At 42.0% G+C, this 17,261-nt stretch overlaps 1 protein-coding gene across 1 annotated transcript; it reads right to left on the bottom strand.

Annotated features, from left to right (window-relative positions):
• On the bottom strand, positions 1-16,683 carry LOC134863386 (suppressor of tumorigenicity 14 protein homolog). The gene is given in 20 exon segments (XM_063881881.1): positions 1-1,140; positions 1,324-1,460; positions 1,962-2,233; positions 5,332-5,515; positions 5,870-5,995; positions 6,392-6,508; positions 6,626-6,733; positions 7,472-7,576; positions 7,687-7,820; positions 8,348-8,448; positions 8,538-8,635; positions 9,494-9,630; positions 9,844-10,072; positions 10,376-10,411; positions 10,534-10,727; positions 11,506-11,576; positions 11,885-11,953; positions 11,955-12,016; positions 12,645-12,807; positions 16,315-16,683. Coding segments are annotated over 20 exon segments (2,547 nt in total). The 5' UTR covers positions 16,357-16,683; the 3' UTR covers positions 1-978.
• Between the last annotated feature and the right edge of the window lie 578 nt (positions 16,684-17,261).

The following is a 17,261-nucleotide window of genomic DNA, read 5'->3' as shown; positions in this document are numbered from 1 at the left end:
TTGTGTTTAGAATCCTTTTCATTTTATTACTATATCTGTAAAGTTTTCAATAATCCTGCAACCCAACCTTAGAGACAGGTGGAGGAGGAAACTTTGTACACAATAAATACAGAAAAGGTGTATCCACAAACAGGGCAAAACACAGGATTAAAAAGAAGAAATGTAACAAAAACTGAACATTTTAGGATCTCAAACACAGGGAAGGACAACACAACACAACACAACACAGCAACTCCTGAGAAAGCGCTTCTTGTCGGCAGTTATCTGGATCCTACCTGAAGAAGCGTTGCAAGCATGAAGTCATTTGTGCTTTTGCTCTGGTGACAAAGAGAATGATGCTATATACAGTGCATCATTTATTCCAATAACAAGATGATAATTATTGATAAATCATCTAAATCTATTGGTGTAATCATCACACGTAAAATATATTCTACTTCTATGTATGTCAATAAAATAGCCGGTTCAATAAGAAAGCAACAAATAGGAAATAGGGGGAAAGAACACAAGCCAAGGCTGCCAGAGAAATGTAGGAGTAAAAAGTACCCTGAGATGTCGTGAAGTTCAAGTAGCAGTAAATGGAAATACTCACGTAAAGTACCTTAAATGTGTACTCAAGTACAGTATTGAAGTTAAAGTACATAATTACATTTCACCACTGAGCATCAAGAGGAAACACTTCAAGAGTTTCGGTTACAAACAAACATCAACATTTGTTCTAATAAAGTATTTTATAGCAAAATATATACATCTCCCTGCTCCCCAACATGAACCATATCATGTTTGTCTGAAAAGTGTTTTAGTTGCAGAAGAAGAGAGCAGCTTCCTCCAAACTGCTCTGTTGATTTATAGAAGATCTGTAAACTTAATAAAAAACCTCTAAAATGAAAGTCTGTCTCACAGGTGTCACTGCGTCTTTCAATAAAAAAAAGAGTCATTGAGCTCCAGGTATAAATATCCTTGAGGAATACCCTTCCTCTACACTCCTGAGTTCTCCTTTATCCAGCTGCGGAATTTGGTGACCCGGGCGTAGACGCCGGGTTTGTTCCTGCGACCGCAGCCGTCGCCCCAGCTCACCACACCGGCTTGGAAGACCCGCCCATTGGAGCCGGTGATGGACAGCGGACCCCCGGAGTCACCCTGAGAGACACAGAGAGAGGAGGGTTACATCAGAGGAAGACAGGGAGGTTAAACTCTGTAGGATCCAACACAGGAACTATGTAAACTACTATAGCTGAGAGAAAAATCTACTAGTTACTGGAATGCATTAGTAAACATGATCTTTTCTGATAGGAGGTAGACATGTAGCTGTGTGTTTTTTACCTGACAGGCGTCCACGCCTCCTTTGAGGACCCCGGCACACAGCATCCTGTCGGTGACCACGTCCTCCAGCAGACCCTTACACACCGTGCTGTTGATGATCCGAACCGCCGCCTTCTGCAGGATGGTCGCAGTGATACCTGAGGGACAAGATGACCAACGTCAGAAACATGTGAAGTATGTATAGAACTACAGCACGGTCACATGACTTCACATCACCACCGCTAAGCTAAAGGAGGCTAATGTTGGGCTATAAAGGAACTACAGCACGGTCACATGACTCCACCTCACCACCGCTAAGCTAAAGGAGGCTAACGTTGGGCTATAAAGGAACTACAGCACGGTCACATGACTTCACATCACCACCGCTAAGCTAAAGGAGGCTAATGTTGGGCTATAAAGGAACTACAGCACGGTCACATGACTTCACATCACCACCGCTAAGCTAAAGGAGGCTAACGTTGGGCTATAAAGGAACTACAGCACGGTCACATGACTTCACGTCACCATTTATACCACCTTATATCAGGCTAACAACCAAAGACACATTCAGATAAGTGAACAGGTAGTGCTAAAAAGCTGACTCATTTCCATGTTTTAGGACTCATTCCTGCACCACTTTCCACCCTGTTTTCACTCACTTCCCTCTCTGGTAGCGCCCCAGCCGGTGATCCACGCCTCTTGGCCCACTGGGAAGTCGTAGGTGGGCGAGGGCAGGCAGATGGGCCAGATGTTCTGGTTGAGCGTGACGTTGGAGTCCAGCTCCATCAGAGCCACGTCGTTGTCGTAGGTGAAGGTGTTGTAGTCCTGGTGAGCGACGATCCGCCTCACGTTCCTCCTCATCGTCCACTTGCTGATCTGATTCTGAAAATGCAGACCCAGCAAGGCCTCCCAATGGCTCGCCTCGGAGTACCTGCAGCACCAAAAAAAACAAAACAGGTCAGAGGTCACGTCTGATGGAGGAAGTATTTGTAGAAATTACCAGAAAAAGAGATAAATTAAAGCAATGACTTCAGATCAGATTCCGTTATGGCTCGAATAAAACACAGATGATTTCACAAATATTCATACACTCTTACACACCCTGTTCATACACACACACACACACACTTACTCGTAAACATATATATAATTACAAACATGCCTTCCCTTAATGTAGCAACATATCCACCTGTTATTACATTAAGCAGTATTCTATTCGCCTATTTTACATTCTATCTTTAGCCCATCTTATTCAGTATGTATTTCACGTCTCCTTCATAACTTGCACTATTTTATTTCTGTATTTATTTATTAGTTTCATTGTTCGATGTCTGGCGCAGTTGAATACTCGATTCTGATTGGTCGATTTGGACATGTCAGCGGTTGTTAAGTAAGTAACTAAACAAACTAACGACTCGACTTAATTCAAATTATTTTATTGACTCAAAAATGATCGTATTTCTTCCGCTAACAAAAAAACCTCCGCTCAACGGCTGGAACTGCAACAACATCTTTACCGCAGGGGCGTAGCTACGTTTAGCCCCGAGGTGAGGTGGAGCTGTGTGCGGGGGGCACCTGCATGGTAGTACAATAACCAGGAACCCAGATGGCACGATGATGGGAGTAAGTCTGGGAGTTTTGCACTGAGCAAAGCCACTACATCCCCATAGGTAGGAGTAGGGTGGACTTCACACCCTCTAGGGGGGTCCGGGGGGCATTGACCCCGTTCAGAATTTTGTTAGCATTTTAAAGTGAATTGCATGCATCTGGTGCACTTTGAGAGCAACACTAAGATGCTACATCTAATAGAACTTTGTGGAGTTAGTAAGGGGAGGGGGAACACCTCTCAACACTAATATGAAAAATACATCAATCAATCAAAGTATTAAATATACCAAAGACAATTAAGAGAAAGGATTTCATTTAAAAACCTTATTCTTCAGAAAGGGGAATGAGACTGAATGCCCCTTTTGTTTCTTCAAAATGTTTATTTGGGTGGGCTTTAAAACATTTTAGGGGGGATGAAGCCCGGCTAAAAGAGGCCTAGCTACGCCACTGGCACTGATCGAGGTTTGTTCAGTTTCTGATCCACTAACAAGTCCTTAAACCCTGCGGAGCCCAGACCGTGTTGCTGCCAGTGTTTACTTCCTGTCTGTCTTCTTCTGCTGTTCCTGTTAGTGTTTACTTCCTGTCTGTCTTCTTCTGCTGTTCCTGTCAGTGTTTACTTCCTGTCTGTCTTCTTCTGCTGTCCCTGTCAGTGTTTACTTCCTGTCTGTCTTCTTCTGCTGTTCCTGTTAGTGTTTACTTCCTGTCTGTCTTCTTCTGCTGTTCCTGTTAGTGTTTACTTCCTGTCTGTCTTCTTCTGCTGTCCCTGTCAGTGTTTACTTCCTGTCTGTCTTCTTCTGCTGTCCCTGTCAGTGTTTACTTCCTGTCTGTCTTCTTCTGCTGTCCCTGTCAGTGTTTACTTCCTGTCTGTCTTCTTCTGCTGTCCCTGTCAGTGTTTACTTCCTGTCTGTCTTCTTCTGCTGTTCCTGTTAGTGTTTACTTCCTGTCTGTCTTCTTCTGCTGTCCCTGTCAGTGTTTACTTCCTGTCTGTCTTCTTCTGCTGTTCCTGTTAGTGTTTACTTCCTGTCTGTCTTCTTCTGCTGTCCCTGTCAGTGTTTACTTCCTGTCTGTCTTCTTCTGCTGTCCCTGTCAGTGTTTACTTCCTGTCTGTCTTCTTCTGCTGTCCCTGTCAGTGTTTACTTCCTGTCTGTCTTCTTCTGCTGTTCCTGTTAGTGTTTACTTCCTGTCTGTCTTTTTCTGCTGTCCCTGTCAGTGTTTACTTCCTGTCTGTCTTCTTCTGCTGTTCCTGTCAGTGTTTACTTCCTGTCTGTCTTCTTCTGCTGTCCCTGTCAGTGTTTACTTCCTGTCTGTCTTCTTCTGCTGTTCCTGTTAGTGTTTACTTCCTGTCTGTCTTTTTCTGCTGTCCCTGTCAGTGTTTACTTCCTGTCTGTCTTCTTCTGCTGTTCCTGTTAGTGTTTACTTCCTGTCTGTCTTTTTCTGCTGTCCCTGTCAGTGTTTACTTCCTGTCTGTCTTCTTCTGCTGTTCCTGTTAGTGTTTACTTCCTGTCTGTCTTTTTCTGCTGTCCCTGTCAGTGTTTACTTCCTGTCTGTCTTCTTCTGCTGTCCCTGTCAGTGTTTACTTCCTGTCTGTCTTCTTCTGCTGTTCCTGTCAGTGTTTACTTCCTGTCTGTCTTCTTCTTCTGTCCCTGTCAGTGTTTACTTCCTGTCTGTCTTCTTCTGCTGTTCCTGTTAGTGTTTACTTCCTGTCTGTCTTCTTCTGCTGTCCCTGTCAGTGTTTACTTCCTGTCTGTCTTCTGCTGTCCCTGTCAGTGTTTACTTCCTGTCTGTCTTCTTCTGTCCCTGTCAGTGTTTACTTCCTGTCTGTCTTCTTCTTCTGCTGTTCCTGTTAGTGTTTACTTCCTGCCTGCCTTCTTCTGCTGTTCCTGTTAGTGTTTACTTCCTGTCTGTCTTCTTCTGTCCCTGTCAGTGTTTACTTCCTGTCTGTCTTCTTCTTCTGCTGTTCCTGTTAGTGTTAACTTCCTGCCTGCCTTCTTCTGCTGTTCCTGTTAGTGTTTACTTCCTGTCTGTCTTCTTTTGCTGCTGTTCCTGTTAGTGTTTACTTCCTGTCTGTCTTCTTTTGCTGCTGTTCCTGTTAGTGTTTACTTCCTGTCTGTCTTCTTCTGCTGTCCCTGTCAGTGTTTACTTCCTGTCTGTCTTCTTCTTCTGCTGTTCCTGTTAGTGTTTACTTCCTGTCTGTCTTCTTCTGCTGTTCCTGTTAGTGTTTACTTCCTGTCTGTCTTCTTCTGTTATCTGACGTCCAGCGCTCTGTCCTTTAACCTCTTTCCGTTCTTGATGCTCCTTAGCAACGCCCTCGACAGCGGTCTGTACTACTGAATCAACAACGTGTCACATGTTCTCAATCAGAATCAAGTATTCAACTAAACCGTGTGATAATATCAGAATTAATGCCTGAATGAGTCATACTTGTTGGGTCCGCTGTCCTGCACACAGTGTGCGGCGGTCAGCAGCCAGCGGTTGCTCAGCACCGACGCCCCGCAGACGTGACCCGTCCCCCGGATGTGGAGGCTGACCTGCCAGGGCCACTCCCCCTCCCGGGACGCCTGACCCCCCACAATACGAGAGTTGTGGTACGGCCGCGTCCCGCACGCTGAAAAGCAAACACACAGATACAGACGTGAAGACACAAGGATAACAAGGTGTTCATATGGTCCTGATCAACGTTCAAAGTGGATTCAATGTGTGTGTTTGTATCGATCAAAAACTATGAATCAGTTTCATAATAATGACAATCTTGGTTAAAAGCGAAACGTTTATTATCCAATGGTTTCATCTAAAGCTGTTAGAAGTCAACATAGTTTCTCTCTGAGGCGTAGTAGAGGAAAAAGATGGTATCAAGTTGTCAAATACCTTGAAATTGCTTCTTAAAAAAGCTATTACTGTGTGTGTGTGTGTGTGTGTGTGTGTGTGTGTGTGTGTGTGTGTGTGTGTGTGTTAAACGTACCACAGTTGTCCTCATCAGATCCGTCCTCACAGTCCGGCTCTCCGTCACACTGCGGGTTCAGTTTACTGATGCAGCGTCCGTTAGCGCAGCGGAAAGTGAACTCTGAACACTTCTGCAGCACCAGAGCTGAACACAGAACACACACACCATCAGCACAACAGAAAGAAACACACTGCTTCGTGGTTTCCTTTCATTTGAAATACGTTTTAACTGCCTTTTGCCGTCACGCTAGTTTCTTTCCTCTCCTTTTATCACCGGGACACTGTGCAGAGCTAAGAGATGGCATACTTGTTGCTACCACTATTAGCTGCTCTGTTTCCACCATGTCAGTGTGTTAAAATGTGCAGGCAGGGTAGAATTCAACTATGGTGTTCTGTCAGGAGATTTAGTGACTTAAACAAAGTAAAAGTAGAAGGTAGACACTGCAGGCTAGGATAGTTTATGCTCAGTTTAATACCAAAGGCTTGTGGTGGTGACAAGCCTAAACTGAATTCCTTTGATTAAACTGGGATTTTTCCTCACATTTTTCACACTTGGACTCATCCGATCCGTCCGTGCAGTCATCCTCTCCGTTGCACTTCAAATTCTCGGGGATGCAGCGGTTGTTTCTGCAGTGAAACTCTCCAGGTTTGCATTTTACTAAAAAGGAAAAAGAAGCATTGAGATATGTTTAAACCCCATCTGCATTATTGAGACAGATTCATGATGGATTCTCTCAGCGGAGATGCTCGTGTTGGTGCGTTCAGTGTCACCCACCACAGTTCTCCTCATCAGTGTAGTCTTCACAGTCGTCAAAGCCGTCACACTCCCAGAACTTGGGTTTGCAGCGTCCGTTTTTACACTTCATCTGAGCCTCCACGCACTCTGAGAGAAGAATCAACCTGTTAGTGAATCCCTCAGTGTGTTTGACTTCCTGTTTGTGGCTCTCAACTCCAAGTCCTTTAGTTTCTCCCTAAGATATAAACCTTCGTGGTGGGAAAAATCCAATGAACGCTCAACAACTTGGAAAAGTCTGCAAAAACGTTGGTATTGTGTTTTGCAGAAACAAGGGGGAGGCAAGTAAATGTTGGATTGTTTCAAAGATACTTTTTATTAATTGATGTGTTGCATATCAATGTAATGCTCACAGGTCATTTGTAGCATGGTAGGGTAAGGGAAGGAACAATTATTCCACGTAGAGTGATGTAAATTAGTAAGAGAAGTGATTGATTAGCATTCATCCTCATGAAGGCAACATTTTACTGATCTGTTCTGGGACAAATTCAATAATCACTGCCATCTTCAGATGATAAATACTGAATTAGCTAACACACCTAGCTATTTCCTTTCTACATTACGACCTAAAGCTCATGTGAAAGCAGCAATAGTGTCATAAAAACAAAATGATCTCCAGAAAAGCTTCCAGAAACAGCTGTTGACAGGAGGAAAAGGTGCATTTCTTAGGGACTATTTTCAGTGGCGTATTCATACACGTTGGCTGCTCTAGTCAGTGTTTACAGCAGCAGGATGACAGGTGAATAGTCCTGGAGTTTGATTGTTTTAAGCTGAAAGAAATCCATCCTGCTAAAAGGTCTCTTTGTATTTTGTGTGTTTCGGACTCACGGCAGTTGTCCTCGTCGCTGCTGTCCCCGCAGTCGTTCCAGCCGTCGCACTGCAGCGTCTGGTTGATGCACAGGTTGCTGGTGCACTGAAACCTCCCCGGACACGCTGATCAACAGCAAAACAGAACATTAAAAGGAAGATGATAAATCTAAAAACTGAAGGAATGGATGAGAAAGTTGCAAGAAGTTGTCAAATTAAAATGGAATCGGTCTTACGGTTATTCGGGACGAACGCTTCGTACTCGGCGGTGAATCCCTGGTCCACGAAAGACGAGTCCGATTTGAAATTGATCGTCATCTTGTTGCTCCGGCTCGTGACCACGGTGTTCCTTAATTTACTGCCACACAGTCTATCACACAGAGACACAAAGAAGACTCAAAACAGGACATTTAATTTGGTTTTGTGACACTGAAATCCATTTTGGAATGAAGTAGAATAAAAGAGAAATAATAAATAAAATAAATAAAGTAGAATTTGATTTAAAATGACAAAATATAATACAAATATTCATAACAAAATAAATTCAAGTTAATTGTCCATAAAAATAAAAGTTAAGTATTTATATAAACATAAGAAATAAAATAAAATAAATAAATAAATAAAATAAATAAAATAAATAAAATAAATAAAATAAATAAAATAAATAAAATAAATAAATAAAATAAATAAAATAAATAAATAAATAAATAAAATAAATAAATGTATAAAAAACAAGTTAAAGTTAAATATTGAAAGATATTAAATACATATTTTTATAAATATAATAGAAATGAAGTACTATATATAACATGTGTATTATACTATACAGTGGTGTGTTATAGTTTCATCATGCACAGATTTCACATTCATTTCTCTTCAAGGGAGAAGAGCGCTCACCTCTGACCGTTGACTTCCACGTAATCGTTCTGGCACTGGCTGCTGTATTTCCCCAGATAGAACTTGTTGAACTGAACCTTTAAGAACTTCTCCTTTGGAGCCTGAAACAGAGTGAGACAGTGGCAGCCTGTAAGGGACAATAAAAGACATGAGACTAACTCCTGATAAACAAGCTCAAATGGTTACTCACCTCGATGGTCCACTCGCACGTGGTTTTCGGAGGATAGTTGGAGGGGTAGAAGGGCGAGGAGAAGGAGCCTCTGTCTGCAGTCAGCGCTCCTCCACACTCTGGAAACACATTCAGGACACTTTGACTGAGGAGAATCAACTTCTAGAACATCAGAAAATGTCAGCTTTCACATGCTGCAATAATCAGGAGGACAGGAGAGAAACTCCAGAGGTTAGGAAGAATAAAACCTGGAGCAAAATACTGCAGTTTAACCTCTTCTTTCAGGTCATATTTTGCCTCCAGGTGTGCAGCTTTTTCTTGTTCACTGGAAAATGGCTGGTGAACGTTACCAGCTACAATAGATAACCACGTGCATATTTTACCAGCATTTGTTTTGCACGATTGCTGACATTATTTCAATTTAAAATGCAGCTTTTTCGTTTCACAAATCTGGAATCAGGTGGGAAATTTTGCAAGAAACTGAACTGAACTTATTATCACTTTTACCTGTTTAACTGCCATGTGTGTCGCTATCTGCTGCTGTCTGTGTTATTGTAGTTTATATAGTGGTTTATGTACAGTACTGAGAAATTTAATTTCCCCCTGGGGACAATACATCTAATCTCATTATCTTTGGGGTTGCTTGATCGTTTTTGAATTGAATGAAATAGTGAAGACGATGCTTTCAACAACAGATATTCAGTTTGTCACACAAAGAGAGAGAAGGAGCATTGAAACATGACTTTAAATAATATAAAATATGCATTTATGTACATTAAATCAATATGTGCTGTTTCCTTGTACAGAGAGAGGGCTCGTGGGGAAGGGGAATTTATCTTCAGAGCAAATTTAGCCATGAAACTTAAACTGTGACTCAAGATGAAGCTTTAAAATGACAAGGGAAAATGGGCTGTGGTGGATTAGTATTGAACATCAATATCTCTAATTTTCTGTAGTTGTTTTACTTCCTGTCATACTTTGCTGGGTGAGGGGGATCTGGGAGTAGTTGGCTCTGAATCCGGGGAAGTTTTTCTGCTCGCTGGTGATCAGAGTCAGCAGGAGGACGTTTCCAGACGAGATGAAGGACAGAGAGCCGTGAGGAAATCCACACTGTCTGAGGAGAGAGCGGAGTTAGTCCTGCAGAACACCAGGAGACTAAAGAGGCCTTTAGCTGGTCTGCAGGGGCTCGAATCCCAGTGTTCCCACCAGAGGGAGTTTCTCTCCCACACACATTTAACCTGAGTACTTCCCCTCCTAAGTTATATCAATTAATCAACAGATGGTTTCAGGATTAATTGGAGAAGTTGTTAAAGTAAGAGGTTCTTACTCAGTGAGGACGCGTTGCCCGATGGGGGCGAGGGAGTCGTAGATCTGGATGAAGTCCTGGTTGCAGTCGTCCTCCAGGATCAGGGTCTGGAAGTCCAGCAGGACTCGGTGCCCGGGGTCTGCACGGAGCCTCCACTGCAGGAAGACGTTCGGAGGGTACGAAGAGTCCGGAAACCCCGGAGACAGGACCACCCCCGGCTGACTGACGTGGAGGTTAAAGGACTTTTTCACTGGAAAATAAACCGGGGGAAATCACTTTGAAAAACTCTACTTCTGATCGGACAGCTGTGGTCCAACAACATGACATCACATCGATCTGAAGTCAATCAATTTCTAACTAAATTACATTTCACACATATGTTCAAACATTTCCCTATAAAAGATATCAATAAGTGAAATGTACTTTCAGTCATTTCAGATGTGGAATAAACCCTAAAAAGTGCCAATAAATATTTGGCTTTAGTTGTCAAAGTAATGGAAAGTATTGAGACCTTGAATTTGAAGAAATTTGAAGAAATCAGAACAAAACTCACCGAATAAGGATTCCCTGTTCAAGCGTGGGTCTATAGCTGTGAACAGAACAGATACAATCTTAATATTGACTCATATTCTTAAGTTACATACTTTCATGTCCCTGTTAAATAAATGAATAATAAGGTCTAATTTGACTCGATCTGGGACAGACTCGGACCTCGTGACACGACGTTGTGGACGTTCAGAGCGTCTGCAGGCTTCAGCAGGATGCGTCCTTGTTGTTTGGAACGACTGGACTCAGCAGGATGCAGGGACTCGATGGCCTCGTCCAGCGCCTCCTGCTGGTTGACGTGGACGTCGAACTCTGACTGATAATACGCGATGACGCTGTCCGTGCCGCCGTCTCCCTCGCTGCAGATTCAAGAGTTAAGAGTTGGTGTTTTATTACAGTGTATTTTATACCTGTTCATATCTGATGCTGCACTGGGACTCTTTGTCTTGTATTTGATACCCGTGTTATCCACATTTTAATCGCCTTAATGTATAGTCTCTTGGCTGTCTCAGTGTTTTTTTAATACATTTAGATGTCATTTTATAATGTTTTATAGTCAGGACGTGGTTAGCCTAGCTTAAAGCAGGGGACACTGTTGACCTGCACCCCCCAACATACGTTTTTTAAATTAGGCCTTGAGAGGTTGTGTTTGAAAGACAGACAAAGCAATTTTGTGAAAATTAATTATTCATATTTGTCTGCTTAGTGTTTTTATAACCCTTTGCTGTAACTTAATTACTAATTGAATGCATTTTCTGCCTAGCAACAACTTTACTCTCAACACTTCCTGTACCGATGTTTCACAATAAAAGCCTCTTGAGTTTGTGCACGTGGGGAAAAAGCTTAACTGGAGGTCAAAAACAAAGTCAGCCTGCAAACAAATATACTTTATCGCTCCTAGTCTTTTCTTCAGTTGAGTCAACAGATGATGAAGTGACTCTACGTATCACTTACTAACTCAAAGGAGTGGATAAGTGTTCAGCGACTCTTTCATTAACTGCAACTCAGGGTGACGTTTGTGCCTCAGTGAGAAGGCATTAGACTGTGTGTGCGTGTGCGTGTGTGTGTGTGTGTGTGTGTGTGTGTGCGTGTGTGTGTGTGTGCGTGTGCGTGTGCGTGTGCGTGTGCGTGTGGTACCTGAAGGCCTGCACTGTGGAGCCTTTAAAGCATTTGGCGAGCACCGAGTTTTTGGAGTAAATGAGTTTCAGCTGAAAGAGAAAAAGCACAGAAAATAAATATAGGATCATATCTGTCCGGCGTCAGTACCGTAAAGATACTGAAATCCTGTGATGGAAATCCTTCACTGCAGTAAACCTAGTATCTTAAAAACCAAAAAACAACGGTCTGATCCTTTAAATGCTGTAGATTGTCTGTACGAGTAGTGCCTCACACTGTAGCACGTCATGTGTGTTTATTAACAGAGTGTGGAATAGATGTAGAGAATAAAGATAGTGGCATAGAAGTATATGTAGTACTCCTAAATCACAGTTCTTGAGTAAATTAATATCCGTCTCACCTGCTTCGTGACCAGAGAGGCCAGGTGAGTGAATTTGGGGTTTTCTGGATCTTCGTACTCGGCAAAAAAACGGCTGGTTGTCGATCCCCATCAAGCCGATGATAACCTTGTGCACCCGGACGTCTCTGCGCACTGAAGAGACGGAGAGTTAAACTCTGGGACAGAATATAAATCCTTAATGAACATCCAATAGCAATAGAATTATTTGCCCAAAACCTGCAGCAACTATGCATATTTTTGCAGGGACTGAAGCGTGTGTGATATTTTATAAATAGTGTTTTTAACGTCGTCGTTTTTTTCATGGAGATATTTTTCTGATTTATTTGACTATTTTCTGACATGTTATAGAAATGGTTTCTATTTTTAATAATAGCTAAATGAAAACTGAAATGAAAAGACCCTCGAGGAAGGGACACTGAACTCCACAAAAAGAATTAAATTAAACTTTAGAAATTGTAAATAATCCCCATTAAACGTGATTCAGTCTTTTCCCTTCTCGTCCCCTTTAATTAATCAGCTCATTAAAGCTTCTATTAGTCACACTCATTCTCAGGGGTCACTTTGATCAAATCAAAGCCTAGAAACTCCAAATTGTTTCCTTTGTTTTGGTGCATAAAACATTCTGAACATCTGAATTATTTTACATTCATTTCCACATCTGTGCAGAAATGCTGACACACCAGCAAACACACTACAGTGGGAACCGTTCAGGAAGAAGGTGGAGTGATTGTCCAGTAACGAGTTTGATATCTGCTCTCACAGTGGAAGTGCCAGACCAGCAGTCCGGTGATGAGAGCGACAGCAGCAGCAGCCAACAGGAGGCCGGCCCCCACCCACATCCGCCTTGTCTGACCCGGCTTCTTCTGCAGGTGTTCGGGGTCGGAGGCCGGGAGGAACAGCGTGGCGGCGTCCCAGTCCGGGTCCTGGGATGAGATGGATAAGATAAAGTTTATGGATCCAAAAGGGGGATTTATTATATCATGTCATGGGACAAGCCAGTCTGAAGAGGTGGGTTTTGAGGGCTTGTTTGAAGGATGATAGGGGAGTTGATTGTCTGATGTGTATAAGGAGGGGGGGATCTGTAGACTATCTGTCAAGCAAACACAATGAAGGGCCAAATTACAGCTAACAAAGTCTACAAGAAGGATATAATTAAAGTGGGGTGGGGGTTTATGTGTCTCTAAATGCCTCAGTGTTATCTGTTGAGACATCAGCTGTTGTTGGTCACTACAACAGAACACTCTGTCAGCAGGGGCTAGATTCAGAGGTTCCCAGTGACTAAGACAGAGTTACTGGGACAGTGTTTGTAGAAGGACACGTCCCTAAAGTGTAAATGCTGTCACAGCTCAGAGATAAACACATAATATCTGGATACACATCAGTAAGGATGACATGTAGTCTGTATTTATAGTCTACGCTGCTCTAAGGGATCAAAAAGAGAAGCTTTTGATTCATGAAGCTCAGGTAGACAACACATTCTTGGTCAAAATAATCCATAATAACCTCTGAGCGTAGTGTAACTCAAGCAGTCTGACAGAAACTAGCCCTGGGCATCTTCTCATGGTTCTAAAGGTGGTTTTTTTGTAGGATATTTTGGCCAATCACAGGTCATTTCAGAGAGAAAAAGTGCTTGAATTGGATCTTTTACTAAATGTAAGATGTCCCTGAAAAACCAGACTAATATCCTGCAGGAAGCCTCCACTGAAGAGCAACCCAGAAGAATGAAGGAGGATCAGAATCAGAAATACAATATCCAGAAAGAGTTGGACAACATCCAGAAAGCTTTTCAGAGGTAGAAGACACGATGCTCATAGTTTAGCTTGTGGCAACACTGGAGGCTACTGTCACGAGCTAACGTTAGCGCCATACACGACTTACTGTAGCAGACTCAGTCTCTGACATCCCTCAATCCCTTTATTCAAGTCAACATCAAGGTTTTACAGGTTACGTGTGTGGCTGTGGCTTCTTGTGTGTGTGTGTGTGTGTGTGTGTGTGTGTGTGTGTGTGTGTGTGTGGCTGTGTGTGTGAGAACCTGTTTATTCTGAGAAAGTGTGGCAGGGTGTGTGCTAGGAATGTTTTCTCGGCTGATGACTGATTGTTTAATCCTGCGACACACACCCTGTTTCCATCCGAGACATGAAGCTGCACCTCCAAACCGTCACACACACTTTGTTTACGAGCTTCTGATGAACCACAATGTCTCTGTATAGATAAATGCAGCTCAACACACACCATGTAAATCAGATAGAAGTGGAGACGCTGGCATTTTCCCTCCGTTTCTAGTCTTTGTGCTAAGCTAGGCTAATCATACGGTGGCCCTGAAGTGCAAATCAAAACAACATTTCACAAAACCCTACAAAAAAACACTTCAACATTTCAAAAATTAGGGAAAGGGTATTCCTTTAGGGAGAACACTCCTTGTTTGGGATTGGACAGAGCTAGCTGTTGAAACACTGCTAGCTCTGTCCAATCACAAACAAGGGGTACGATCGAATTGTCAAAGAATCAGCTCCTATCGTCTACTCCTATCGTCTACTCCTATCGTCTACTCCTATTGTCTACTCCTATCGTCTACTCCTATCGTCTACTCCTATCGTCTCTATCGTCTATCCCTATCGTCTACTCCTATCGTCTACTCCTATCGTCTACCCCTATCGTCTACTCCTATCGTCTACTCCTATCGTCTACTCCTATCGTCTATCCCTATCGTCTATTCCTATCGTCTATCCCTATCGTCTACTCCTTGACCTTTGTGTGAAAGGTCACCGGGTTAAGGAATAGTGGATAGGAGAACTCAAAAGGACTTAGGAAAAGAGGAGCTTTGAGAATCCGACTGACCGACACTATCCCACGTATCGATGATGAAGTCATTAATGAGCGTCTGCTGTGGGGAACTACAGCTCCTATAAAGCTACTGCGAGCCTCTCCTCTGCACCGTGCTCTCTGATGGTGCTGTTTGTGCTTTATGAACGAGCACAGCAGAGAGACAGATACTCTCCATTACAAAAGCTGGAACTGAAATAATAAAAGTGAAACTTATGCTCGTCCCCCTCACCCTCCGGTCCACACGTTTGTCAAATGTCGTCTTGACTGGCACTTCAGGGCCACCGTAACATTTGGACAGTTTGATAACTATTCTTCACAGATCTACTCCCCAAAAAACTGTTTGCATGGCTGTTAGCATTTCAGCACTTCACAAAACACAATGATGGTGAAGTGATTACGAAATGTCGTGTTATTTGAAATGTGGTTTTGACTGGCATTTCAGGGCCACCGTACCTTTGTGTGCACAGAGAGTCAACTATTAAACATTCAATCTGCAACAACGGGTCAACACACAGAACAATAACAAACTATTTGTACCATCATTAAAGTACTCTTCATGCTAAACTGTCTAAACACGTAGTTTTGAGCCTAAAATATGGATTATTTTTGCTAATTTACTGCTTTTTTCTCTGCAGATTTTTGCTATTTTCTGAATTTGAACAGATGAAATTGATTGCTCTAGAAGATCATCTTTAATATTACAACATCATTTATTGGTTTATTATATTTTGTATTATTAATATGTGCAGTAAAAGTACAATATGCTCCACTGAGAGTATAAATGAGCAGAACATGGAAATCCTGGAGTACCTCCAATTGTACTTCAATATTAAAGCTGTTGTTTGATTGTTTGAGTGGTTTCTTAATGAATTACTTATTTAGCGCTTTTCTAGATCCTAAAAGTCACTTCTCAAAAGAAACAAAAAACTATAATCAACTGACAGTTTGAGATGAAGTAACGTGTGTTTTAATCCATTGATTAATAATAATTATCAACATGTTTGACAATATTGACAAATTAGCAAATATAAAAAAGGTCAATATGTATTTTCTGTGAGCTTCATTAAGTTATTTAATAGACACGGTCTTAAGTCTCATGTATGTTTTAGTGTCATCATTATTACAGACTAAAACAAACCAAACAAAGCCATTAAAACCAGTTCAAACCACAGGAAGAGTTTTGTGTTTTACTTCATTTATGTGGTTCATATTATCTAAATGAGTGACATTAGGAGCAGTAATATCTGTATAGTGTATAATTGATATATTTCATAGTTTTTAGGGGTTGTTTTATGTCCAGTACATGTTGTGTTTCACTGTAATCCAACACCATCCTGACAGATAGTGTGTAAACCCTTACTAATGACATAAACCATTGAAACCACTGCAGCCTGCTGGGAAAACAGTACAAACGATTTGAAAACCCCAATATATTCCGTGCTAAAACCCACTATAGATTACTGTAAACGCATCTGACTGATCTCTTATGTTTCATGTTCACACAGAAACTCCCCTCGGGTTCAGTATTTTATCTCGGGTGAAACCGACTAACCTGTCCGGGTTTTGACGTCACGGACGGGTTAATATTACAGGTAAGAACTGACCTGTCTCGGTTTGAACTTCTCTCCTGAATCCATTAAATCCATGTTGATTACAAGTTAGTTTGTCCCTCTTTTATAAAATGTGTTTTTAGGAGTATTCCTTCTCCAGCTCCTCTCTGTTCCCTCAGGTGCGACAGGTGCTTCTTTCCGCGGGAACAGGTGAAAGAAAGTGGAGAAAATACGGCAAAAAGATCCTCTCTGTGAGGTCTTTACAGTGAGTTTGTAATCCTGGTCCCGGTGCTGGTACCGGGTCGAGTATCGGAGCCAAATGAAACCCGTTCACAACGGGAGAAGAACCGAACTGCACCCCGGAACAGAAAAGGTGGAATCACGAAAGAGCCCAGAGAGGATAAAGGAGTGAAGAGTCACCGCAGGTAGCGAAACCACCCGTTTTCCCATGATGCATTGCACAAATGAACGCCTCACAGCTGTTGTATGCAGATAAAGCACAATGGAGACATATGGTAAAGAACCTGCTTTGAGCTTTGTATTTACTTTAATTATTTAAAAGTATTGGTGTTAAATAGAGTCTCTGGTGGACAGTAGAGACTCTTACTTATTCCTTTACTTATTTCCTGCTGCTTATTGAAGGATTTTACTTTTCTTTTAAATAGGGTACGACCCAAATTATTTATTTGACAGCTTAGGTAACTTTAAAGATTCAGATCTAGATAAATAGCATAAAATATAATCAGAAGCTCATTTTATCATTTTAGAGATTAGCAGGAAACATTTTTGATTGCTGTACAGTGGGGTGATTCAAATACTCTGTAGTATATGATCACACAAATAACTTCCACCTTCATCAGCTGCACCAAGAGTCCTCTCCTGCTGATGTTCAGGTGTATATCAGTATGTAGAGTCTCTACTTTAAAGAGTCCTCTCCTGCTGATGTTCAGGTGTATATCAGTATGTAGTGTCTCTACTTTAAAGAGTCCTCTCCTGCTGAT

Source organism: Eleginops maclovinus, chromosome 1 (assembly GCF_036324505.1).
Source record: "Eleginops maclovinus isolate JMC-PN-2008 ecotype Puerto Natales chromosome 1, JC_Emac_rtc_rv5, whole genome shotgun sequence".
NCBI lineage: Eukaryota > Metazoa > Chordata > Actinopteri > Perciformes > Eleginopidae > Eleginops > Eleginops maclovinus.
Note: the sequence above shows the minus strand (reverse complement) of the source record. Positions and strands in the feature narration are given on the sequence as shown.